The 24049-nt window shown below is 38.1% G+C and overlaps 9 protein-coding genes and 1 long non-coding RNA gene across 12 annotated transcripts in view; 2 read left to right on the plus strand and 8 right to left on the minus strand.

Annotated features, from left to right (window-relative positions):
• LOC130697362 (dual specificity protein phosphatase 23-like) overlaps positions 1-24049 on the plus strand; it is a 70913-nt gene that overhangs the window by 36935 nt on the left and 9929 nt on the right. The window lies entirely within an intron of this gene.
• Positions 959-1931, minus strand: LOC130698672 (NPC intracellular cholesterol transporter 2 homolog a-like). The gene is made up of 5 exons (XM_057521360.1): positions 1773-1931; positions 1610-1714; positions 1470-1533; positions 1289-1403; positions 959-1151 (listed from the first exon to the last, which is right to left on the minus strand). Exons 1-5 carry the CDS (start codon positions 1843-1845, stop codon positions 1068-1070), a joined length of 441 nt encoding a protein of 146 aa, XP_057377343.1. The 5' UTR covers positions 1846-1931; the 3' UTR covers positions 959-1067.
• On the minus strand, positions 2505-3670 carry LOC130698671 (dual specificity protein phosphatase 23-like). 2 transcript variants are annotated; one of them, XM_059494380.1, is made up of 3 exons: positions 3265-3670; positions 3133-3195; positions 2505-2689 (listed from the first exon to the last, which is right to left on the minus strand). In XM_059494380.1, the coding sequence occupies exons 1-3, from the start codon at positions 3532-3534 to the stop codon at positions 2639-2641; spliced, it is 384 nt and encodes a 127-aa protein (XP_059350363.1). In that variant the 5' UTR covers positions 3535-3670; the 3' UTR covers positions 2505-2638. The 2 variants fall into 2 exon arrangements, with proteins under 2 accessions (XP_059350363.1, XP_057377342.1); XM_057521359.2 differs by lacking the exon at positions 2505-2689 and having other exon boundaries at positions 2723-3195.
• On the minus strand, positions 3862-5531 carry LOC130698670 (isoaspartyl peptidase/L-asparaginase-like). Its single transcript, XM_057521358.2, has 5 exons — positions 4933-5531; positions 4638-4863; positions 4447-4583; positions 4280-4390; positions 3862-4214 (listed from the first exon to the last, which is right to left on the minus strand). Exons 1-5 carry the CDS (start codon positions 5204-5206, stop codon positions 4009-4011), a joined length of 954 nt encoding a protein of 317 aa, XP_057377341.1. The 5' UTR covers positions 5207-5531; the 3' UTR covers positions 3862-4008.
• On the minus strand, positions 5934-6967 carry LOC130698660 (domesticated amidase effector 2-like). Its single transcript, XM_057521349.2, has 3 exons — positions 6824-6967; positions 6516-6669; positions 5934-6455 (listed from the first exon to the last, which is right to left on the minus strand). The coding sequence occupies exons 1-3, from the start codon at positions 6826-6828 to the stop codon at positions 6162-6164; spliced, it is 453 nt and encodes a 150-aa protein (XP_057377332.1). The 5' UTR covers positions 6829-6967; the 3' UTR covers positions 5934-6161.
• On the minus strand, positions 7390-8351 carry LOC130698661 (NPC intracellular cholesterol transporter 2 homolog a-like). Its single transcript, XM_057521350.2, has 5 exons — positions 8194-8351; positions 7960-8064; positions 7827-7890; positions 7644-7758; positions 7390-7532 (listed from the first exon to the last, which is right to left on the minus strand). The coding sequence occupies exons 1-5, from the start codon at positions 8264-8266 to the stop codon at positions 7449-7451; spliced, it is 441 nt and encodes a 146-aa protein (XP_057377333.1). The 5' UTR covers positions 8267-8351; the 3' UTR covers positions 7390-7448.
• LOC130698420 (uncharacterized) lies at positions 11064-11514 on the minus strand. Its single transcript, XR_009003283.1, has 3 exons — positions 11447-11514; positions 11228-11375; positions 11064-11163 (listed from the first exon to the last, which is right to left on the minus strand). It is a non-coding gene; the product is annotated as an uncharacterized LOC130698420 (long non-coding RNA).
• Positions 13612-14285, minus strand: LOC130698692 (NPC intracellular cholesterol transporter 2-like). Its single transcript, XM_057521377.2, has 4 exons — positions 14267-14285; positions 14131-14194; positions 13952-14066; positions 13612-13814 (listed from the first exon to the last, which is right to left on the minus strand). Exons 1-4 carry the CDS (start codon positions 14283-14285, stop codon positions 13731-13733), a joined length of 282 nt encoding a protein of 93 aa, XP_057377360.1. The 3' UTR covers positions 13612-13730.
• LOC130698669 (cyclin-dependent kinase 2-interacting protein-like) lies at positions 16074-19767 on the plus strand. 2 transcript variants are annotated; one of them, XR_009003317.1, is made up of 9 exons: positions 16074-16213; positions 16344-16500; positions 16572-16650; positions 16707-16851; positions 16912-17130; positions 17197-18144; positions 18216-18720; positions 18787-19082; positions 19160-19767. XR_009003317.1 is itself a non-coding variant. In XM_057521357.1 (5 exons), the coding sequence occupies exons 1-5, from the start codon at positions 16195-16197 to the stop codon at positions 17106-17108; spliced, it is 597 nt and encodes a 198-aa protein (XP_057377340.1). In that variant the 5' UTR covers positions 16074-16194; the 3' UTR covers positions 17109-17163. The 2 variants fall into 2 exon arrangements, 1 of the variants encoding a protein (XP_057377340.1); XM_057521357.1 differs by lacking the exons at positions 17197-18144; positions 18216-18720; positions 18787-19082; positions 19160-19767 and having other exon boundaries at positions 16912-17163.
• On the minus strand, positions 17295-19489 carry LOC130698668 (cysteine sulfinic acid decarboxylase-like). Its single transcript, XM_057521356.2, has 7 exons — positions 19149-19489; positions 18821-19055; positions 18413-18632; positions 18199-18346; positions 17913-18141; positions 17581-17775; positions 17295-17507 (listed from the first exon to the last, which is right to left on the minus strand). Exons 1-7 carry the CDS (start codon positions 19487-19489, stop codon positions 17334-17336), a joined length of 1542 nt encoding a protein of 513 aa, XP_057377339.1. The 3' UTR covers positions 17295-17333.

A 24049-nucleotide genomic window follows, 5' to 3' on the forward strand; every position in this document is an offset into this window, starting at 1 on the left:
CTTGGGAAACATGTTGAACTCGTGCCATTTCTGGGTTTCTGTACCACACCCATTTTGGGCCCAAATACGTTCCCACAATTGTTCAGTTCCTTCACTGCATCAGCTTATTACTAACGATTCCTTTAGTGCAGCACTAACAGAATTTAAATTTTAACACACTGTCATGTGGTGGACTGAATAACTAAGCAATAAATAACTGTTTTTTAAAATTCTATACTTATTTTGAATTCTTATTTGAAAACTTTAGGTACCTGGCTGTGTTCGCCTAATGCCAACTCATCCTCACGTTCAGTTACAGATGAGTTTTGAAAAACCTCCTTCACTGTTTGGAAACTGTTCCGTTCCAATTTGTTCTTTTCCCCTAGCTGAGCTTGAAGACTCAAAATTTGAGCTACAGAACACGAATGAATAAAAGCAAATAAATAGAATCATTACGTGTTAGGCCTACGATCCTTAGCTTTGTTATCTAATATTTTGTGTTGTTCCAATAACTGGGCCTGCAGCTTCATAATTTGATCTAATAAACAATAATTAATAATTGAAAACCAATATAATAATGTTTATACTTACCATTTTTTTGTTTTATTATCTTATCCATTTTTCAATTGTTCCTCCATCCACGCGTTGTTCTCCAGCCACGCTACTCAATTAACTGCTAATGGGATACAATTAACTCAAATTGCTTACATGCCTGTAATAACGAAACCGACTGATATATGGCTACGGGTAGAAAAAAGAGAAAAAAGTGCGATTTTTTTTTTTTTTTCGCCATTTTTTTTTTTTTTTCATGTAAAACGGATTGCCATACTCTGCTAAAGCTAAAAACTAAAATAATAAAAACACATACATATATATTTCAAAAAGCACATAAGTTGGCTGAACAAGATCATGCGTTTTTAAATCGTCATTCATGTACAACCAGAAAAATTTCGTCCGACGAAGTAGAGAAAGGAACAAATTCATTTCGTGAAATTTATTAAATCGCATGGATTTGAAAGAAACCTCGACATGCATGTAAGAAAGCACTCTATGAAGTTGCCTTTGGCAGAAGACGTGGATCGCTTGATTTATAGAAGTTTGACCGTTACTTCGAAGCAAACAAGAGTGCTATCACTATCGTCGCGAAGTTCCCATATGGCTTTGGCGTTCACCTAAAATGGAAGGTGGAATGTAATTGCTTTCGAATTTTGAGTGGTATGTTTGGTCTACATGGTAAATCGCCTTTCAGGTAGGAAAAAACTGATTTTTTCATTTCTTAACGCAAACAGTACTATTGAACGAAGCTTACCGAAGGGAAGGCAGAAGATAGAACTAGAAGGGTTGACATAGTAATGGGCTCAGCCACTGCCACAGGGCAGTCACCAACTTTTACGTCCTCGCAAGCAGGAGGAAATCTACCAGGCCTAATGATAAAACGTCAATAAAGAACGCGATGACTAACATTCTTGCACATTTTTTAAATCGCATACCAAGGAAGAGTTACGCCACCAATAACGCCCTTCACGTCGGTCGTCAATGTGTTAGTAGAAACCGCTATCCAATACGAAAATTACAATAAATTAGAAGATTAAATTTTATTGTTATTAAAGATTTGTTTTTATATACGCACCTGAGACGAAATCATATTCGACAGAAACATTGGTTCCACGGTATACGATGCATGGTAGTACCTCGCAGCCAGGAACACGCACAGCGGTTAAAGTTGATGTAGATCCTGCATTGAAATCAGTTTAAATTCAAATAACAAAAAGAAACAAGAAATGAAAAATTACCACAATCCCTAAACGGAGTCGCAGAGACGATGGCAATCAGAAGGGCACAGGCTGCGATAGTTGCCTTAAACATTTTGATGATTAAATTTGCCAGGAGTTGTAGCGAATGAAGTAATGGGAGAAATGAATGTCCTTTTATATGTTTACCTATAATGTTCACGATATGTGTCGATAACGATGCGGAAATTATTGTTGGGTGTCTACCGCCGATTTAATAAGGCCCTAGATGTCTGGCAAACCAATACAGAATTAGAGCAATTTTTGATCTTACCTTTTTATCTATTCAGGAAGCTATAGAGATCCTACTATGATGCATAAGTTAAGGTGTTATCACCTCATCATGATCTTCCTGGGTTTGATAGTACAGTGAATATTGGACCTAACATTTGCTAATGGCACGCGGAAGGTACAAACAGAATTATCTCTTCCCTGTTCGTGACTTTTTTCTCTCAAAAATAAGAGACGTCGGTGCCGGGAGCTCAGTTGCGTGATACCGTCATTCCCGACGGGGAAGACTGTGTGTATCATTGAGTGCTCACCATTTACCAATTCAGTTATGATTAATTATGCATAACGTCTTTGGAAATTGGCTAGTGTTCTAGGTCACCCGTCCCCAGGCTTCGGAAGTTAACAACCACGGCTTCGTTAAGGCCCCTTTATGACCGCCTTATCTCCCTCCAGTAGATCAGCTCAGCTTAACCTAGGTTGGCACTGCAAAACAAAAGAAAAATGGACGAATTTTGACAACGCATATTTAGAAAGCAAAGTGTTACCTTTAAGTGTAAGACATGTAGTCAGCCAGATGTACCAGGGTTTTTAATGTAAAGGCGCCTCCCATGCAACAAAAATTGAAGGCAAAATTATTACTAGGAATTAAGGCAAGTTCCCACAGGCTGTGGCGTCAATACCAATAGGCACTAGAAAGTGACCCGAAATCAAAACAAGAAACCTTTCAGGTTACGTAAGAAAACTAACAAACAAACAAATAAAAAGCTTCCTTAACATTGTTGTCCAACAACAAGCCTCGGCCTTTATGAAAGGTCGATAAGCTTCGTGTATCAGAGTTGATACTGAAATCATAAAAATTCACCGGGCGGTATCGGATATTAAAATATGGCATCCCTTCAAAATTGGCAATCAGGCAAAACACGTATTTTTAAACAATCTAGTAAAAATGATGATTAATCGATGGTGCGGAAAGGCAAGGTTATTTCGCAGCCGCTTCAACACTTGGCGTCCGGTGCAAAAATTCGTAATATTCGGCTACAGTTTTCTCTTGATCTACGGTTTCAATCGAGTGCGGCCGTGCAGTTCTAACATGCAAAATAGCCTCTTCAGGGTTTAAATGTTTAAACCGTACTAGGTAGCAGGCAAGAAGGGTTCCTGTCCTTCCGATTCCAGCACGGCAATGTACAGCAACCCCCTACGCTAAAGCAAAGCAAAATTAGGAATAACAGGTTAACTTTCTATAAAACTGTGAAATGTGTGTGACCTGATTTTCTTCCAAAGCTTTTTCACAAATTCCAATGAACTGCTGCACTTGCTCCATAGTGAAAGTACAGTAATCATCCACACAAATATTAACTACGATTAATGCTGGTACTTCTTCCGTGTTGGGTTTTAATTCTTTGGTCAAAGTAACCAGATAGCGGATGCCGTGATTCGCGAGAAATTCTAAATCCTCCCGCTTATCAGGGAAAGCCAGGGCAGCAATTTTTCCATCCTCCAGCCACGAGAAGTTCTTGGGAGTTGTTGAGCACATAGCGAATAGACACAACCTGTACTTTCAAATGTTTGTTACGTTCTAATCCTATTTTCAACTGCGAAATCCCGGTTACAACCGTTTCCTCGGTTACGAATGCCTTTAACCTTGATGAATAATACAGTTAAAAATCGACCGCCGTTGGTCAATTCCTTTTCATTCGAAGGACGCCTGGTTATCAGTTTCCATTCTAAAACCACAGCCAACAAGGTCATTAAAAATCTAAGATTTAGGCCTCAAATAAACATTGCCATATGGAGAAGAAAAATCTATGAACGCACGCCACGATTGGCACATGACTATAGATTGTGATTTCAAGGCCGCAGATAACTGAAAGCGGTTTCAACCTCTATTAATTTCCGCACGTTACAACCGCTTGGAAAAAAATGATATTGGGCCCAGCCCGCAATTGCACCATACATCTAAAATTGTTGTTACTTTGCACTAAATAGTTGAAGGCAGATGATGACGATTTCAGGCCATCTTTTCAATGTTACATTCATTTGGATCGAGACCCCACGATAAGACATCCGCTTTGGCAATTGCCCACGCCATTCGTTCGGTAGTGAAGTGAAAAGCAGGTTCACCGGAAGCGCTGATGCAAATGGCGCCGCCTGCACCTTTTACTCTTGAATTCATTAACTGTAGGGATTGCTCGACAGCTTCTTGAGCTTTCATGCCTACAATTCCATATGGGATATAATGGTGTTGTGTTGCCAGATGATGGATAAATATGAAAATTTACCGCTTTCCATCAAGCAGATTATATGTTTGGCTAAACATATTTTTATGATAGATTCTCCATGGCCAGTACAGGACACGCCACCAATTTCGTCAATTGCATAAGTTCCACTTCCTGGAATAATCAGAAGCTGAATCAGATGTTTCATTTATGGTTGAACATAGCATTACCTATTAGAGGACTATCTCCAACCCGGCCTACTCTTTTACCGGTGATACCTCCTGTGGATGTCGCGGCTGCAATTCGACCGTTGGCGTCCATGGCAACAGCTCCGACAGTGTCATGTCCAAGTGGCAGTGCATTGATTCTAAAATAATTAGCTTTCAATCAGCTGATGCACAAATGAATGAATAGTACTTACTGGTTGTTAAATAAAGAATCTACAGCACTTTTATATTTTTCAAAAGTTTGCCATTCATCAAGACACGCTTCAGTGACCAAACTTGATGGGTCTACGCTGGGTACATTGCACTCATTGGCAAACATATTTGCTCCTTCACCCACAAGCAAGCAATGGTCAGTTTGTTCCATAACCATCCGAGCTAAACAAATTGGGTTGCTAATATTTGCCACTGCTGCAACAGCTCCTTAATTAGAATATCTTGAGCGTGAGATGACAAATTGCTGTCAGCATAGTCTAAATATTTGGAAATTACCAGCTTTCAGAGAAGTGCCATCCATAATAGAAGCATCCATTTCAATTAAACCAGCAGCATTCAAGCATGAACCTTTCCCTGCGTCAAATACTGGTTCATCTTCAAGAATAACAACTGCCGCTTCAACAGCATCAAGAGCTGAACCACCATGTTTCAAAATGTCATAAGATTTTTTAGCCGCTAACTTGACCCCATTTCTGCTTGCATCACTAATATTTTCAGGGATTGCCCAGGCCCCCCCATGAATTACTACAACAGGCTCTACTTTATTCATAACAAAAAATTAAATTTTATATGGAACTCAATAATATGTCTTTAATTTGACTTAGATAACAATTCGATTTCTTTCTGGGTTTCTAGTAACTTGTTGGCTAGTCTCTCCCGCCTTCGTTTCAACCACTCGATCCGCCAACCTTTCAACTTGTACCCAATAAAAACGCCACATAAGAATGTTAAAATACAGGCTGCTTTAGTTGCGTCCCCCATAGATCCGGTTATCACAGAACACTAAAGCACGCGACACGAAATAGGAGATGAATTTTGACGATTTAATGAAAACAAGTTTTGAAGAGGGAGATAGCAGACGAATATTGCATCTCTAGCGTCATGGCAACCGCGATTTTTCTTTTTCTTTTCGTTTTTTTTTTTTTACATCTTACAGAAAAAAAAACATTGTACAGGCAGATTTGGAAATACCGACGGTCAAATAAAAAGAATAGATAAATTAGATATTTTCACTATTTTTGTAATTACCTCACGCCGTGTTTTTCCCATTCAAGATCTCACAAGATATGACAATTAATAGCAGGACGAACGCTTTAAATCATTAAAGGATCTGGCATTGAACGATCGTGCAATTTCAAGTTTGTATTAACCATTCTACGATAAATCCAGGAATGAATTAGAAAGACAAAAAAATCAAGAGGGATCGTTTAGTTCCTCTTAATAATGCCTTCGATGAACTCCGTAATGTGGAGTGTAGCTACACCCTTTTTTCAAGAAAACTCATTTTTGCCACATTGTTTCCCCAAATGAAACATTCATGTGTTTGCTTGCCAATTAGTAGTGCTACAAAAACGCTTATTACTGGCCTACCAGTAGCGCGGTCTATAATGCCGATTAAAAGTTATATACAGCCTAAGGGCAACGGAAAAAGGAGGTGAAAATAAATGGTGTTCAGATCCCCTTGGTAAACCAAAAAGAAAACCTAGCCCTTACTGATAAGTCAGTTAGTTAATGACGTAGAAATCGTCTCCGTTGTTGCTGCTGTTGCCCGTACCGAAGGAAAGCGTTCGCTGGTGAACAGGTTGGCCTCTCCACTGATCCCAAACTTGAATTCCTTGCGAATTTTGACCGACGTAAATTGCAACATGCCCACATTTCTTAGGTCTATTGCAATTGCTGCCGACGAAACGATCTCCGTTCGTAAAAGATGCAATTCCTGTGCCAACGCGTATTTTTGCATTTTTTACCCTAGGTCCTCTCTTCCATTGCGACGTAGAACGGTGATCTCCAGAACATGTCTACAAAGTAATATCTCGATCTAGGTTACATGACACAGCTAAAAAAATGAATAGTAACACCTTGTAAAAAGAGACGCATTCGCCGCTAAACGTGCCCCAAGGATCAGCTACTACTTTGCCGCTGTAAGCTCTTGGGTTAGAACATCTTCCTCCAATGCTCTGATCAATTATGGTAATCACCAAAACCGTAAGGATGAAGAATTTCATGGCTGACCTGCCAAAAGAATTTCACGTATTCAACAAAGTAGAATTAGTAAACTTTTTCTTTTTTTCTCAGTGTCTTTAAGAACAAAAAGTATTATACACATTACACGGAAAAATAGAAATAAAAACGAATGATGCAAATGAATAAATACAACGATTATTACCTCATGCAGGGCTAGTTTTCAAATGAACTGATTGCATTTCGAAAAACCGTGCTTTTTATACGTGGTGCTATTGCAATATTTTGTTGAATCAGCCATTTTGTAGACGTCGTGCCGTCATTCCCATTGGTAGAACGCAGTTGGTTCTACTGTGTGTGTTTCCTTACTTGACAAAAATTCTTGAGCCATGCTTTCATCACGCAATAGAAAATCCAAGAAGATCGGGTTTCGCTTTAAAATAGTAACAATACATAACACAATTTCTGGTGTTATTACTGACGCAAGCAGACAACAAATTGGCGAGACATAAAAAAATAAAAATAAAATAAAAAAATAGAAACAAATTTTAAAAAAGGAAAAAGAAAACACAAAAATACTGCGTTATCGAAGAGATTCGGTCGTTTGAATGTTAACTGACTTTGGAGCACAAGCTCCCAGAACAACGTATTTAGTCTTGCTTTCGTTTTAAGTTGGTAAAGAAAGTCAGCTTCTCTCGTCAGTAAGTTTTGATACTTATTTAATTTTAAAGTGATTTACTCATTCGCAAATTTTTTTTTTCGAACACGAAATAGGTCAGCCAATATTCGATTGAAAACTTGACATTCTTTGGAGTCGTTGATAGTTTAAATTACAGTAGATAAACGGGGACTTCGAAGCAAACGATAACGTTGTCGTTATCGCCGAGAAGGCTCCAGATTGCCTTTGCGTTCACCTGAATATTACAGACACAACGTTTAAAACATCGTTCTTTTGCTTACTAATGCTAGTACATGGGTGCGAAGGAATCTGTTAGCTTTCTTTACTTGTAACAAGTAAAACTTACCGAGGGGAAACTAGTTGATAGAACCAGAAGAGTGTTCATGGTAATGGGCTCAGACACGGTAACTGGGCAATCGCCGACTTTCACGTCCTCACAAGCAGGTGGGAAATTGCCTGGCCTACAAGTTGATTGTTAATAAATCTGTTGTTCAGGGAAAATTAATGGATTTTAATTATTTTAGCATACCAAGGAAGGGTGACACCGCTAATAACGCCCTTCACATCGGTGGTCAACGTGTTGGTGGGATCAGCTATTCAAATGAAATGAAAATGTCACAGCCTGTTTTATCGAATTTAGAAAAAATCGTTTCCGTCCGTACTTGCAGTGAAATCGTATTCGACAGAGACGTTTGTTCCACGGTAAACGATGCAAGGAAGGGCATTGCAACCCGGGACGCGCACAGCGGTCAGAGCGGCAGTTGAACCTAAATTGATAACACAGATTAAGAAGGAAAAAAACGATAGTCAGCAACGAACAAAATCGACTTGGATGCACGATCGAATGGTATAAAAATAAAAAATAAAAACTGAAATTGAAAAAAAAAATCCATTACCGCAATCCCTGAAGGGTGTGGCTGAGACAGCGACAAGAAGGAAGGCACAAGCGGCGATGGCTACTTTGAACATTTTAAATGTTGTCTTTCCGTTCGGCGTTGCAGCGAATGAAGTGACTGACTGGAAGAAATGGCTACCCTTTTTCTATCACCTCAGTTTCGCGATGCTTATCATTTCGAATTGTCATTGCGTTAAACCACGTCAAAGTATTTGCTCCTGTCGTGTCAACGAATCCTATAAAGTATGTGGATAAGGAAGTACAATCGATTATTTTTTTTTCCATTTGTTACCGTATTTCGAAGTCCATAGGTTGTTTGATGAACAATAACGTACGTTTTTGTTACGCAAACGGATAGGAAAATGTAGCCTATCGATTCAGGAACTGACAGGGAAAGTTAGTTGTGACACGTATTCTATCACCACAATAGTTTGGGTGTATTTCATTACCCCAAGTTACGTAGATCGCGGTACTCATCCAGATAATGAAAAATATTGGTGTCAGCCTGGCATATGTTCTTATGATGCGTATCGATAGAAGCGAAAATAATCTCTTCCGTATTCACTGTCTAGACTAATCAAATGGGGCAATTTTTTATTTGCGGGGGGGGGGGAGAACGTTACAGTCATTTGATTTGAGCATGAAATAATTTTGTTTTCTCTCTAAACACAATTGAAAGTGGCAAAGTTTTGTATACGTTCCCTTTTCTTTGCCTCGAGATTCCCATTCAGAGTTTTGTGCTCGTCTTACCATTGAAATCCGCTTACAGAGGGTTTTAGTGCATTACTATAAGTACAAATCGAATTACGTTCAAGCGAGAGCGATCCCTTCAGTCGTTGTGTGGTTTTTATTATGTTGGAATGTTGGACAGCCTAAACGTCCCAAACTTCAGTAGCTGAAAATCCTTTCCTATTGGATAATTTTTTTTTTTTAGATTAGACATGGGTGGCAAAAAGGAGGAGAAATGCTTCGTCATAAATTCAAAAAATTTTCAAGAAAATTCCTTTCATACCTAAAAAGTCCATGTATGATATTCATCGCTGCAATGCCAACGAAGTGAAACATCTTTAGAGCCATTTAAGTACCCAGCTTCACCAACACTCTGAACGTAAAGCACAAGTTGTTCTTTAGTAAGAGAAGCAGCTCATACCTTAATGGTAATGCACTTTCAGTGTTTTTCAACTGTAGGCTCACTCTTCAATTCTGTAACACTTCCAGATTTTACTTGAACCCTCGCTAAAATTCTGTGAATGCAAAATAACAGCATTAAAAATACTTTTTCAATAGACAAAAAACCGAAAAGTACCTAATCCATGTTTTATGTTGAACTCACGCCATTTCTGGGTTTCCGTACCACACCCATTTTCGGACCAAATACGGTCCCACAATTCTTCAGTTCCTTCGCTGCATGGACTTATTATTAACGATTCTTTTAGTACAGCACTAACAGAATTTAACTTTAACACACTGTCAGGTGGTAGACTGAATAACTATACAATAAATAATTGTGTGTTAAAATTCATACCATCGGACTAAGCGGACCCCCACGTCCCCTTTCCGGCCAGAGCCCTCCAAACGTCGGTATATGTTATTTTTATATATACCGTACAGTAGGGGCATGACCCCCTACGGGCTTATTACGAGTCAAGGGGAAACGGGGCTACGGAAAGGAAGGGAGCCCAGATATGCACTTCAATTTTTAAATAATTAATACCGTAATACGCGGGAATACACAGGCGACTGATGGAGGGAAATCCAATTCCGTACTTCAAATTATTATAACTTTTCGTTATCACATCCCAACCAGAAACCTTCGCAGGTTCACTATTGCTATTAATCTAAATTAAGAAAATAAAACATAGATAAGCATAAGACGTTCTTATTGATATCGCTTACATGGTAGATAAATTCATCATCTGCCATATTCCTGTAGATTCCTGGCAGGAGCTTCTAAAAGGCTATGCAGTTGCAAATGATCACCATAGCCAAAACTTGAATACGAAAGTTTGGGAGAACCTTTCGTGTTGGCCACAGAGACCTTCCATGGGCTTTCCGATTGGACGTTCCATGCACCTTAAAAAAAAAAAAGAAAGGTTACATGGTTGGTTGTTTTGATCACTAAACGTGAAGGTAAAGAAGGTACATGGTCTCGGCAGTCTTGACGACAATTTCCATTATAACCTTATATCACCTCATTTTATGGAAAAAGAATTTCGTAGGCGACAGTTCAGAATAGAAAATGGTTGCATTCAAATCTTTTGACAGGTGGGATTAAGGAATGTCGCCTTAGGGAGTGCAAACCGCGGTTTTCAAAACTATTAAATGTTTGTTAGCCATTGAAAGATTGCTGGCTGACGCAGACAATCGTTTGGGATATGATTAATGAGCTGCTTCGTGGGTAAAGCTCGTTTTTTTTAGTCCTCTCCAGGATGACATGAATTCCAGCATGTTCTACACATGTATCAGCACTTAGCGATACACCAATTAAAACAATAAAAAAATTTGAAATAGTACCACCTTTTAATGTTTTTGACTCCATGATTCATCTTCGTTGCAATTGTGAAGGCAAGACAACTGACCTATGGTGATTTATTCATCTCACTTGCCATAACCGTTTTCCCAATGTATCAGCTATTCTGCCAACAGTAGTTTACTAATACAACAATGACGATTAAAATTAGAAAACTAAGCAAACTCAGCAGAAAAGCATAAAGCACCAGGGAGTAACATTTTGCATGTTGACGAAGAATCCTTGGTTTATCATGTACATGGCAGAATATCCACATTGCCTGGATGGCGCAATCCTTTGCGTAATCACAAAAACAGTAACTAAAACATATTGAATTGAAACAAAATTTAAATGAAGTTTTACCCAACAGTCGGCTGCACCTCTGAATTCCAAAACTACGTCTACACATTCATATCAAGCTTTTCCAGCATGTCTCACCTTTGGCATGTGTTTAAATCATTCCTTCAAAAATTTTAAATAAATGTAAATAAAGTAAACAATTGATATTTATGTGACGTCGGAGTACCATTTGGCTGTCAAGCATTCCATACAAGATAGGCATTTTGAAGAATCAGTGGCAGCAATCAAGTGCTACAATTTGAATATGGGCTAGGTGTTATAGTCGCTGAGGGCTCTCAATCCCTAAACTAAACCTTGCTCACTGATGTGACATTCTATAAAAGGATTTAAATCTTAATTAATGAGACATGCAGGATACTGTATAAAATTATAGTAAAGATGGTACCAAATGCTGAGTTACTAGAAATTTTGCGTGGGAAATCTCCAACTGACCATGTGAAACATAAGTCAGCTGTACTGCATTTGCAAATCCATTGTTCAAGTAACCATAGAAGCAGTGTTTCCACTTTCCGCAAAGTGGTATCCCTAGAACGTTGCCAGACTGGGGACATAAATCCCTATTTAAAAAAAAATAAAATCCCCAGAAAAATCCCTGTTACTTTCATGGCATACTCAGAGTCATAGAAACCTGGTTGCTCCACGGTGTGTGTAAATGCTACAAGGGTTTGCGGGGACTTGTGGTCGAATTCTGGCAGTTTTATAGCGAACCTAGCGGTTTTGGTGGAGTACTACGCGGTCCCAACCAAATGGAATCAGTAGCCGTAGAACACCCCTCCAGCGTTTTGTACTTAGAGTAGTCGGATGGCCAAGTCAAGCGTGTCTTTCAAGCATGGCCTACTATAATAACGTCCTGTCAGTGTCAGCGCGCAATACTTCTTGCGCAAAAAAGTTAATTGACAGAGGCGTAATAGATATGATACTAATATAAAATTACGTAATATAAAATTTTAATACAGAATTGAAATGAGTGGAAAAACAGTGGAAAGTGGAACCTAGCGCAGCGTGTGGTCAGCATACGTTGGGAAATGGAAAAAAGATAATCCAACTACTGGATTCGAACTCGGGCCTCCCGCATTGCAGTCGTAGGTGCTATCCGCTAGACCCAACAACTGATATTTAATGTCGTATCCCTTACGATTTTATTGCAGGATGGCAGGATATCTCTAATTCTAGTCAACAGATGGCTCTCCGACGCTGCCAGCTCCGCCCACAAAGGGGCGGAAATTTCGACCACAAGTCCCCGCAAATCCTTGTGGCATTTACACACACCGTGGAGAAACCAGGTTTCTATGACTCTGGCATACTCACATGGCCTACTATAATAACGGCCTGTCAGCGCGCAATACCTCCAGCGCCTAAAACTGCATTGAGGGGCGTAGTACCCCAACTAACGAACCTAGGGCCAGCTTACGGTAGGAAAGGGAAAAAAGAAATGACTGAGGCGATTCTCCAGGGGTCTCCAGCTCATTCTCTATTAGCTACTTACAACTCTTCATGCTTGAACTTCATCAACAACTTCATCAACAACAACAGAGATACAAAAAGAAGAACAACAAAAACTTACGGGTAGCGAATTGGGTCACATATCCCGATGATAAGCTCCCTGCATCCACGAGCCGTCTTTCAGGCCGTGGGGAGGCTAACGAACAGCCTACGTTCAACGATCACCTCTTCTCTACCTTTCAGTTTGTGGTTCGATCTTCAAGGTAGTGAACAGTACTACAGATCGATTTTTAGCCTGGCAAGGCTATTTTTGCCATTTTTAGCCTGGCAAGGCTTTTTTTGGTGTGCCATTTAGCACCTTTATAGTAGGCATGGCTCTTCTTCTTTCTCTTTTCTTTTCTTTCTTCTTGTTTTCTCTCTTCTTTTTTTCTTTCTTGAAGGCGTAGAATCTTGCGACTTGATCTGTTGTAGAAGCTTGCGTAATGCTGAAAATCTGATGAATCTTGCGTATCTTGATATGAAGAATTGGAGGGGGGTTTTGCGGCGGTGTCGGGGCTTGAACACGGGGCCTTCAGAATGCGAAGCGAAGGTGGTAACCACTGTGCCAGGACCGCACATCTCAAACAAACTTATTTTTCATCGACCTTCGTTCTAATACCGGAGCTATATAATATGTGACTAATAGTGGTGTCGCGCTGTGGTAGGGCGCTGTGGTATAGCACTGAGATCATACGTCGACTGTCCGTGTTCGGTTCTGATAGACGCCATTGCTTCAAAATGTTTTTTATTATTTTTATAAATGTAAATAAAAAAAATAAAATAACCCATTTTATTTATTTTAGAACAGTATTAAATCGAACACATTTTTAAAGCAATTAACCAGTGCCCGTCAAAGCCAAACAAGTTACCAGAAAAATTTAAATTGGCTATGGAAATAAAACCATCGGATTGCCCCATCATATTTGTTTAGTTAAGCAATAAAGATATGGTTTTTTCCAAAAATAATTGTCATCGAACTTTCAACGTTATAAAGCCTCAAGAGAATCACAGCGTTTCCCAATGAACAGTGTGTTGCTCACCGAAGACCGAAGTAGAGAAAGGAACAAATTCATTTCAAGGAACTCGGTGAAATTTATTAAATCGCATGGATTTGAAAGAAACCTTGACATGCATGTAAGAAAGCACTCTATGAAGTTGCCTTTGGCAGAAGACGTGGATCGCTTGATTTATAGAAGTTTGACCGTTAGTTCGAAGCAAACAAGAGTGCTATCACTATCGTCGCGAAGTTCCCATATGGCTTTGGCGTTCACCTAAAATGGAAGGTGGAATGTAATTGCTTTCGAATTTTGAGTGGTATGTTTGGTCCACATGGTAAATCGCCTTTCAGGTAGGAAAAAACTGATTTTTTCATTTCTTAACGCAAACAGTACTATTGAACGAAGCTTACCGAAGGGAAGGCAGAAGATAGAACTAGAAGGGTTGACATAGTAATGGGCTCAGCCACTGCCACAGGGCAGTCACCAACTTTTACGTCCTCGCAAGCAGGAGGAAATCTACCAGGCCTAATGATAAAACGTCAATAAAACGCGATGACTAACATTCTTGCACATTTTTGAAATCGCATACCAAGGAAGAGTTACGCCACCAATAACGCCTTTCACGTCGGTCGTCAATGTGTTAGTAGAAACCGCTATCCAATACGAAAATTACAATAAATTAGGAGATTAAATTTAATTGTTATTAACGATTTGTTTTTATATACACACCTGAGACGAAATCATATTCGTATTATTTTTTTTTCCACTTCTTCCACATTCTATACGAACTAAACATAAAAATACGATAATATAACTACACAAAGGTTAGAAGTTAATTTTGATATGTAACAGGTAATGGGATAATGGGACATGTCCCCTTGTTTGGACTTAGAAAATTTTTCAAGTAGGTGCAGCCTTTATTTTTTATTCAATATCGGTCGTAAGCGTATAACGAAGAGTTGTCTCACCATACTAATACACCATGGTTCAAGTAACCATATCCAATTAGGGCTCGGCCCCGATCGTCTTTGATCGGGGCAAACCGCGGTTTTTCATTTAAAAATCGTCAAACCGTCGGTTCGGTTTGGTCATTTTTTACTGCGGTTCGGTTTTCGGTTTGCAGCTGGGCAAAACCGGTTTGAACCGCCATTAAAATTTTTTTTTAAACTTAGCTGAAATTCCAAATCAAGTAATTATCACTAATTGTTGTGAGCGTAATGGTGATCGGCAACTTGTTGTAAATCAAATTTCCGATCAGACTTGTAGACATCGCGATCGAAAATTGGTCGATCCTTCCGCCATCTAGCGACAAAATCTGTTACTGATGTTATTGTCCTATGCAAACCGCAAATCCGCGGTGCAAACCGTAAAACCGCGGTGCAAACAGAAAACCGCGATACAAACCGTCAAACCGCGGTTCAATCGGTTTGAAAAAAAAAAACGGCAAACCGAACCGCACCGGTTTGTCCTTTAAAAAAAAAAACCGCGCGGGTCGGCCAAAATCGTGCCCGATCGTCGCGGGGCCGAGCCCTATATCCAAACCATGTCTGAAGGAATCAATGAGAAAATTAAATAGGAATCTGGCCGCTAGATGGCCATAGCTGTAAAAAAGAAAAAAAAGGCCAATTTTTTTTTTTTTTTTTGGGGGGTAAAACGGATTGCCATAGACTTATGGCCAGACCTGCCGTAATCGCGATTGAAAATTAATCGCGATTGCGATTTCGATTAAAATTTTAATCGGCGATCAAATTATTTTAAAATAATCGAAATCGGCGATTAAAGTGGAAAAAAATTAATTTTTAATCGCGATTATTTTTCGATTATTTAGCGACATCTATGAACGGTAGATGAGACTATATGAAAGTCTACTCATAGCTTTGTCATTTTTGTAGCAGACGCTTTTTTTAAAATTTTCACTTGTTTCAATTTTTTCAATTTAAACAATGGCAAGTTATTTTCTTACTGCTAGATGGCGGTCAAAAATAATCGGAAAAACAATCGCTAAGAAATTTAATCGCCGATCAAATTTTTTCAACAGACGAATGATCGCCGATTATTTTTTTGCGATTATCGACGGCTACTGATAATCGCTCAAGAAATAATCGGACGGCAAGTCTGCTTATGGCAATCCGTTTTACCCAATAAAAATAAAAAAAATATTGGCCTTTTTTCTGTTTTACTGCTATCGCCATCTACTGGTCACATTTCTAGTTAATTGTCTACATACACTAACCGAAAAAATTTTTAAGCCCGACTAAATAAGCCCAACTAAATAAGCCCGACTTTTCTCGGTCGGGCTTAATTTTTTTTTCTGAAAAAACTGACATTCATCGGAATTGGTTGAATATCACAGGGTATACTCAAAATTGAATACTGATTCCGGGAAAATTGCTTTTTTAAAAATTAATTTAATCATTTTTGAAATACACCGAATGTTTGACTCAATGTTAGCGCGCCAGTACGCTACAGCGCTAGCGCGATGCAGCAGAAATCTCAAGTGCAATGCAATCATAATAAAGTTGGCAACGCCATCGGTGTCAATCTGAGGTGCTCTAGGTATTGTCTGCTAGTGTTTAAAATTTTCAGTGAGTACGAGGTGTCAATTGTGAATGCATGGCGTTTGTATGTTACAGCATAAATCAAATATCTTGAAATGGACACATCTTTCACTCGTAAGTTGAAGAACACGATGGCAATTGATGGGTTAAATTTATGTTTCGCCACTTATTGGTTTAATTTGCTGAGCTGCTCACAGTTTCATTAATATGGTTTCTCCTGGCAATATGCAATGCTTTTTCGTAGTGAGCAACAGCCCTTCACCTGTAAAAAAATCGGGAAACTCTCAGCGAGCATTTGAACTAGCTGGGGAGCTATATAGCCAGATCCAACAATGGTATCTCTTAATCACTACAGGAAGAAATATAATCAATAACATATTGCAGCTGAAAACAAAATTATGGTAAATTTTCAATTAAATAATTGCTAGAATGTGTTTTTAAGTTCATAAGTACTACACCATCAACCAAACAGGGAAAATCCAGGTAATGCTGCTGATTTGTCGGAACTACAATTCCAGTGTGATCAACTTGGATCAGTTGTTTCTGAACTGGTCAGGTCTAAAAACATTAGACACAGTTACAAAGTTACTAATTTGAGACTACTTAGGAGGTGCTGCCTAAACAAATGGAAAAAATACAAGACCAGTACAAAGCATTGGAAAAATTGGGTGAACTTCAGAAAAAAATTGGATCAAACATCACATGTGATTCCACACCATTAATGTTTCTTACTTGGCCAAACTCCAAATTTGGTAATAGGGATTTGTAACTCATCTTGGTGATGAACGAGCTGTTAATTTTTTATCCTTTAGTTGTAGTTGTCACTTCCATTAAAGATGCTTTTAATAAGGAGTTGCAATTGAAAAAATGCATTGCTGAAAATGTGGCACATTGTCAGCAGAAACAAATGCTTGATTTACATAAAATTGCCTGGGTCCATCAGGTTTATGTAACTTATACTACTAAGCTCCAGTTAGAAGCCCTCTTGGTAGAAACTGGTCAACGTTGAAGACATTTATTGGCAATTGAAGGTATGGAAATTACATAACTGATTTTGAAAAGAGTTTACTTTTATTATTTTTTTCTCTTTATTGGAGAATTTTATTTCCCAGATGAGAACTTTTTAAAGATCGGCATGTTTTATACGTTAAATACCATAGAACACCGATTTTTAAAAAGTGATTTGAAAAATGTCTTCAAATGCAGAAAATGCTATTTAATTTAAAACGACTTGCTAGAGATCGCATCCGAGGCGCTCTATCTCTTCTGCGAAGAATTCCATGTCTTTCGTATTGACACCCGAGCTTTGTAGAACTAGTCGGAAGAAGTTTGGCAAATTTCTCAGCGGTTGGTAGGTGATCATCATGCTGCCCTTTTTGATCATACGTTCTTTGATCTTTGGAGCGATCTAAATCGAATGCGGTTTTACGTAAAAAAGAAATTCTCCTTTAAATTGTAAATCGAAGTAAGAGCTATTGTACTCGGTGTAGCTTTTCATGATAATCTTCGTCATGCTGAGAATTTCGAAGGCTTGGCGGAATATACCAAAAGCATACGTTCACGAATGATGGCTCCTCTAGTACTAGTTTGAAACCTTCGCGATCCCGAATAAATGAAGTGAAATAGGCTGCATTTTCAAAGAGTGTATCCACATGTCTTTCCAAGCCTAAACTTCCCTGCGATAAGTTGAGATGAAAGGGAAGAGCAATGGCGTTAAGATACTTGCTCGCTAGTTTTAATTGGTTAGCAACAATTCCTCCTAAGTTTATTCTGTACAATAATTTGAGCAGTGTTTTTTTTTGTGAAAATTTACCTTCGCTTGCCACATCAGCCAAAATTTGAGGACGTCTGCTCGTCGTCCGCATTGCAGATATTTGTCTCCGACGTCCCACTTGGGATCATAAAACTTATCTTTTTGAAACAAATAAGACGCTGAAGCGGAATTGGCCTCCAGGAGAAGGTTTAGATGTCGTGTCAAAAAAGTGGAACACTGCTGAGGTACCCCAAGCAATTTGTGGGGGTTCCACGTTACGGAATCGGCTCTGGTTAGTAAGATGAAACAAGTTAAGTTGCTTCTTTGATTATTCTGACATTTTTACCGCTGAATTCCATTTAGGATATGACGATGCTTTGTGGACATAAGAGCTCCGCCTCCCCATGCTGCGTCTACATGCATCCATAGACCAAATTCTTGACATATGTCAGCGATCCCGTCAAGAGGATCTGTTGAGCCTAAGACGGTGGTTCCTGCGGTTATATACAATGCCGATAATTAAGATAAGTAAGATTTTGATACTGGTAAATTATATTGACCGGCTGTGGCCGACACCATAAATGGTCTGGCACCCTCCTTGAGAGCTCTTTGTATTTCTTCTCGAAGATGTGCGAGATTCATTCGACCATCATTATCCACATCTACTAGGTAAAGATTGGATGTGCCTATTCCAAGAAGGAAACAAGCTTTCTTGATTGAATAATGGGCATCTTTGGACGTCAAAACCACTAGGCGACGTGATGCAAAAGTTCCTTTTTCCTGAAATTTCAATAAAAGCTGAAAAATCAGTTTCCTACCATTGAATGATGCAACACAACCGTGTTTTCTAGAAATTGCAACCTCATAAGTAAACGAAATATTTATAGTGGTTGAACTTGATTTAGCTTTTGTAAGACACTTAACAAATTTTTAGGAAACATTGGTTGAAATCGAATCCTTGGGTTTACTTTCAAATCCGGCATAGCGTGATGTCGAGCACATTGAATCCCGTATATATTAGCCATTGAACCGCCTGGGCAAAAAACTCCATCGCCACTGCCACCTGGGAATCCTACGTAACGTCGCATTTCGCAAAGAAGTTTATGCTCCAGGAGCGTAAAAACAGGAGCAACTTCGTATGTATAAACACTGGGATTCAAAGAATCTGTTACCCACTGGGCCACAAGTCCGTATGGATCCAAACTAGTTTAAGGAAAAAAATAATCAAAGGTAAGTTATATAATTGGTATAGATTTCGGTGTGGCGTTATCAGTAGAATAATACGTTTTTCTTTACCTTGAAAATAGTTGATTGATGAAATGTGGATGACCAGTCTTTACGCTGTAACGTACAACGTCCTTTATAAGTTTGATTAGATTGTCGTCCGATTCAGGATTTTTTGGCAGCTCTTCTCCCAGTAAAGCCATCAAAGATTCTGGCTCCATCCATTCGATGACTAAACTATCATTTGACGTTCCCTGGAACACAGCTTCTTTCAACAGAACATCAATAACCTGTCGGATGAATTGTTCGTGTTGGTCTTTGGAAGGTTTTGTTTGAAAGCGATCCATTAAAGTTGGTGTTTCAGAGTTCAGTTTACAGTGCGATATAACGGTGTTAGTGTTGTCTTTTTGCATTGTGGAACAAGTCGTGTACGCGTAACACGGTTGAAAGCTACCGACAAGCAGTGAAAAACTGAAAGATCAATTGTGGTCAGCTGCTTATATACTCCGGACACTAAAATGGCTACAACGTACGTTCGATCTCACTGATCGCCTGTGAATTGGACTCAGAGGGAAACTGAAACGACTTCACCAACCTTATTCCCTACATGGCAGGACATATTCCAAACGAAGGATTTCCGTCGTGTTTTTACGAAGGAAGACAGCAATTGCAGTTTGATTTTCTACTTTCATTTCGATGCGAGCATTTGGTTTACCATCGATCGCATCCAACCGGTTGAAGCTAGTTAAGTTTTTTTTTTTTTTCATGTAATTGGCATTCAATTTCCTCCGGTGTGTATCGTATTGGGTTTTCCTCCCAAACAAAATTGCCAAAACTTCTGTATTTACCATGGCGTATTCGACCATGGTTCTCTAGGGCACCGAAAGTGCATAGATTCATGCGAAGTTGTTGAAGACGTCAACAAATTAATGTAACTTTAATTTTGAATTGCGCTTTAACGTAACCTTAGAACAATAAATTGGTCTGCCGCTTTGACTAAGGAATTTGTAAGCGAGTTTTAAACAAAAGAAAGATCTTGCTGTTTGGCGAACAGTAAGTTTTTTATTTACTCCAATTCAATGTACTTCGACGACATTACAATATCATAACAAGTGCAAAAAGGTGTCCCTTAAGCCACAAGAAATGTTAGCGGTTAAATTGTATGAATCATAACTCAATGAATGAGCATCAGCATGCGATACTGAAAGATGATGTATCATCTCCCAAATGAATTGAATTCTGGATTAATAGTATAAAATGTATAAAGTAGTAACATAAAATGAACAAAAAAAAATTAAGTTGAATTAAACCCACCATGAGTACTACTATCGTAACCAAGTGGTCGATGGTATACTATATCATCTCAGCTAGACAGAATCCATAGAGGAAATTCATTATATTTAAGAAACAGCTGGTTTGGCGAGAAACCTATATATTTGTATTATTATATTAAGCAAAATTTGAACTTCAGTCAAGAATGTAAAAACGCAACAACACTTTGTTTGCTTTTATTTTCAAAACGGCTAGTTTGAAGAGAAAACCAGTAGCTGAATCAGAATCAGCGTTTTATGGTCATTATTCTCTGTGATTTTCATCGAATTCCAAGAGCTTTCGTTTTTGGCCGATTTTGACAAAAGTGAGAAGGCTATATAGCCTTCCCACTTTTTCATTTTTGGCTAAAATCTAGATTTCGTAAAAAATACGTCATTTCGATTGAAAATTATACAAGGATCACGAAAATTGACGTTATTTTTTCGTGGGACTGATACTTTTAGATTAATTTGGCTTTTAAGTGGTTGCGGGGCTTGAAAAATAAGCCCGACAAAAAAAGCCGGGCTTAAAATTTCTATAGATTTTCCTGTAAAAAAAATAATAACGGCTGATTTAAGGAGAAAAACACTCACATAATCGAACTCAGCATTCAATTTTGGCTATTCCATGGGATTTCTTATCGAATTCCAAGAGATTTCGTATTTTGCCGATTTTGACAAAAGAGAGAAGGCTATATAGCCTTCCCACTTTTTCATTTTTCGCTAAAATCTAGATTTTGTTAAAAATACGGTAATTTCGATTGGAAATTATACAAGGATCACGAAAATCGACGTTATTTTCTCGTGGGACTGATAGTTTTAGAGTAATTTGACATTTAATTGGTTGCGGGGCTTGAAAAATAAGCCCGACAAAAAAAGCCGGGCTTAAAATTTCTATAGATTTTCTTGTAAAAAAATAATAGTGGCTAGTTTAAGGAGAAAAACACTCACATAACCGAACTCAGCACTCAATTTTGGCTATTCCATGGGATTTTTTATCGAATTCCAACAGATTTCGTTTTTTGCCGATTTTGACAAAAGTGAGAAGGCGTTGCCTTCCCACTTTTTCATTTTTGGCCAAATTTCAAATTTCGATTTTAATATATGATATCGATGCAAAATTGAATGCTTATTATGAAAATGAAGTTTATTTTTCAATTTGCGTTATAGTTTTTGAATTAAACTTAAAAAACAAAAATTCGGGCTTATTTTTCTCGGGCTTAAATAGTCGGGCTTAAAATTTCTATAGATTTTCCTATTAAAAATAATAACGGCTAGTTTAAGGAGAAAAACACTTACATAATCGAATTCAGCGTTCAATTTTGACTACTCGATATGATTTTTATCGAATTCCAAGAGATTTCGTTTTTGGCCGATTTTGACAAAAGTGAGGAGGCTATATCCTTCCCACTTTTTCATTTTTGGCTAAAATCTAGATTTCGTTAAATATACGTCATTTTGATTGGAAATTATACAAGGATCACGAAAATCGACGTTATTTTCTCGTGGGACTGATAGTTTCAGAGTTATTCGACTTTTAAGTGGTTGCGGGGCTCGAAAAATAAGCCCGACAAAAAAAGCCGGGCTTAAAATTTCTATAGATTTTCCTGTAAAAAAATAATAACGGCTAGTTTAAGGAGAAAAACCCTTACATAATCGAATTCACCGTTCAATTTTGACTATTCGATATGATTTTATCGAATTCCAACAGATTTCGTTTTTTGCCGATTTTGACAAAAGTGAGAAGGCAATAGCCTTCCCACTTTTTCATTTTTGGCCAAATTTCAAATTTCGATTTATATATGATTTCGATGCAAAATTGAATGCTTATTATGAACATGAAGTTTATTTTTCAATTCGCATTATAGTTTTTGAATTAAACTTAAAAAACAAAAATTCGGGCTTATTTTTCTCGGGCTTAAATAGTCGGGCTTAAAATTTCTATAGATTTTCCTATTTAAAAAATAATATCATTAAACCTGGATAACTACATACGAATAAGATTCAAAATTTAACAAGGAACACGAAAATGAACTTTGTTTTTTCGTAGATTTTATGAGTAATTTAATATAAAAGTGCGCTCGATAGAAATGTTAAACCCGACAAAATAAGCCCGAATTTTCTATTTAAATATCCATTTTACCTTATGTCTAACATATATATATACATTTGTCAATTATACACTTTGTCTGTTGTAGGTACAGTACGAAAATTGCGTATACATCTAGTGGTTAGACTTTCCGTTTTACCAATCGATTCCAAGTTTTAACCCCTACTTAAATAACCTAAGCAAACAAAAAGATGCCCCACTCTACGCTTGACGTTATCAATTCTATTTTACTAACTTGTTTGTTAAACTTATTTGTTTACCAAACTTATCACCAATGACGCCAACGCTTAAATTGTAGTAGATTTCCCGCCTGCTATTTCCCCTATGTGATTCATGAAAGGGGGCCTGAACCCTACCAAGATTTTTCGTCGTACTTTTGCTGGTAGGGTTCAGGCAGTTGAACGAGATGGAGTTGGTATACCAGGGCCCTTGCAAAACACTGCACTATATCGGCGAGTCGGCTGTGACGAGTTTGTCGGAGCTTTCTTTAACTATTTTAAGGATTTAGCGGATCGTCAAAACACTAGTGTTGGCGATTATCTAAGTTCTGCTAGATACAATTATCTACGCCCACTTTTAGATAACGATACGATTATCGATAAAATATCTAATAACCCCCATCTACCGGCCAAAAATAGCACTGCACAAATGATAGGGGTTAGTTTGTCGGGCTTGTATCGATAATTATAAACAATAACCTTATGCGACAACCATCGTCATCAAAAACAAATGTCATAGCGCTGTGGTTACAGACAGCGCTTGTGGCACAATAATTCCGAGTTCAACACTAGGTACGGATGTATGTTTTTATCGATTTTTTGGTAGCAAATAATGTGTTTTATGCTTTGAAAAGCATGCATACGACTGAAATATTAGATTTCCGTTGTCGATTTGTATCGATACTATTCAACAACAATGCATTTGGATTATGATTCGAATTGCAAGTAGTGTGCTGGCGCAGAGCTATAAGGCGAGGTTCATGACACAAAGTCCTTGGGTTCAAGCCCAATCGACGATTTTTCCACAATTTTTGGTTTTGTGATAAAAATTGCATAAATGTTTTTACAAGAAGGTTTTTTAGAAGCGGTAGCATTTGTCCTTTTTTAAAATATTTATAATATTATGTTACGAAACTTAAAGCACTGATAAATTTTATGACAACACCCCCTAATACTGAAAAATTTCACTGCGCAGCTTCGTAAAATCGAGCAGACGACGATAAAATTAGATACTCGTCTGCAATTTGTATCGATACTATCTCACACCAATACCACCTTACTGGTTCCATATTTTACAATAACGTCATGGCTAAGTGGAAGATGCTGTGGCTTAGGACATAAAGGTACGGAGTTCAACCCTCAACGGAGACATAGTTTATCACTAATTTTCATTATTGCAAAAATATCTTGTAGATGGTTTTTAACGGGAATTCACAAATATTTTGCATTACAGTCCTATATAAATATTGTGCCGTTTTTAATAGTTAATTTGCTGTGTAAGAATACTATTAATTGCGGTGGCAACCCTGATATCAATAGTAAATAAATCTTCAA

This window comes from Daphnia carinata, chromosome 3 (genome assembly GCF_022539665.2).
Source record: "Daphnia carinata strain CSIRO-1 chromosome 3, CSIRO_AGI_Dcar_HiC_V3, whole genome shotgun sequence".
NCBI classification, from domain to species: domain Eukaryota; kingdom Metazoa; phylum Arthropoda; class Branchiopoda; order Diplostraca; family Daphniidae; genus Daphnia; species Daphnia carinata.

What these genes read in the sequence shown, in the direction of transcription:
- LOC130698692 (XM_057521377.2), bottom strand. An exon ending in GGTGGCGTAACTCTTCCTTG is followed by an intron (nt 14,067 to 14,130) that starts GTATGCGATTTC and finishes TTTTATCATTAG; the next exon opens with GCCTGGTAGATTTCCTCCTG. An exon ending in TATCTTCTGCCTTCCCTTCG is followed by an intron (nt 13,815 to 13,951) that starts GTAAGCTTCGTT and finishes CTTCCATTTTAG; the next exon opens with GTGAACGCCAAAGCCATATG.
- LOC130698670 (XM_057521358.2), bottom strand. Translation starts at nt 5,206, where the DNA reads ATGAATAAAGTAGAGCCTGTTGTAGTAATTCATGGGGGGGCCTGGGCA. An exon ending in TGGCACTTCTCTGAAAGCTG is followed by an intron (nt 4,864 to 4,932) that starts GTAATTTCCAAA and finishes ATTCTAATTAAG; the next exon opens with GAGCTGTTGCAGCAGTGGCA. An exon ending in GATTCTTTATTTAACAACCA is followed by an intron (nt 4,584 to 4,637) that starts GTAAGTACTATT and finishes TAATTATTTTAG; the next exon opens with AATCAATGCACTGCCACTTG.
- LOC130698661 (XM_057521350.2), bottom strand. Translation starts at nt 8,266, where the DNA reads ATGTTCAAAGTAGCCATCGCCGCTTGTGCCTTCCTTCTTGTCGCTGTC. An exon ending in CGAATACGATTTCACTGCAA is followed by an intron (nt 7,891 to 7,959) that starts GTACGGACGGAA and finishes TCATTTGAATAG; the next exon opens with CTGATCCCACCAACACGTTG. An exon ending in AGCGGTGTCACCCTTCCTTG is followed by an intron (nt 7,759 to 7,826) that starts GTATGCTAAAAT and finishes ATCAACTTGTAG; the next exon opens with GCCAGGCAATTTCCCACCTG.
- LOC130698671 (XM_057521359.2), bottom strand. Translation starts at nt 3,534, where the DNA reads ATGTGCTCAACAACTCCCAAGAACTTCTCGTGGCTGGAGGATGGAAAA. An exon ending in AAGCTTTGGAAGAAAATCAG is followed by an intron (nt 3,196 to 3,264) that starts GTCACACACATT and finishes GCTTTAGCGTAG; the next exon opens with GGGGTTGCTGTACATTGCCG.
- LOC130698668 (XM_057521356.2), bottom strand. Translation starts at nt 19,489, where the DNA reads ATGCAAAAAGACAACACTAACACCGTTATATCGCACTGTAAACTGAAC. An exon ending in GGCTGATGTGGCAAGCGAAG is followed by an intron (nt 17,776 to 17,912) that starts GTAAATTTTCAC and finishes AACTTATCGCAG; the next exon opens with GGAAGTTTAGGCTTGGAAAG. An exon ending in ATCATGAAAAGCTACACCGA is followed by an intron (nt 17,508 to 17,580) that starts GTACAATAGCTC and finishes CATTCGATTTAG; the next exon opens with ATCGCTCCAAAGATCAAAGA.
- LOC130698669 (XM_057521357.1), top strand. An exon ending in CAGCTGAAAACAAAATTATG is followed by an intron (nt 16,501 to 16,571) that starts GTAAATTTTCAA and finishes TCAACCAAACAG; the next exon opens with GGAAAATCCAGGTAATGCTG. An exon ending in TTGGCCAAACTCCAAATTTG is followed by an intron (nt 16,852 to 16,911) that starts GTAATAGGGATT and finishes TTTATCCTTTAG; the next exon opens with TTGTAGTTGTCACTTCCATT.
- LOC130698660 (XM_057521349.2), bottom strand. An exon ending in AATGCGTCTCTTTTTACAAG is followed by an intron (nt 6,456 to 6,515) that starts GTGTTACTATTC and finishes ATTACTTTGTAG; the next exon opens with ACATGTTCTGGAGATCACCG.
- LOC130698672 (XM_057521360.1), bottom strand. Translation starts at nt 1,845, where the DNA reads ATGTTTAAGGCAACTATCGCAGCCTGTGCCCTTCTGATTGCCATCGTC. An exon ending in CGAATATGATTTCGTCTCAG is followed by an intron (nt 1,534 to 1,609) that starts GTGCGTATATAA and finishes CGTATTGGATAG; the next exon opens with CGGTTTCTACTAACACATTG. An exon ending in GGTGGCGTAACTCTTCCTTG is followed by an intron (nt 1,404 to 1,469) that starts GTATGCGATTTA and finishes TTTTATCATTAG; the next exon opens with GCCTGGTAGATTTCCTCCTG.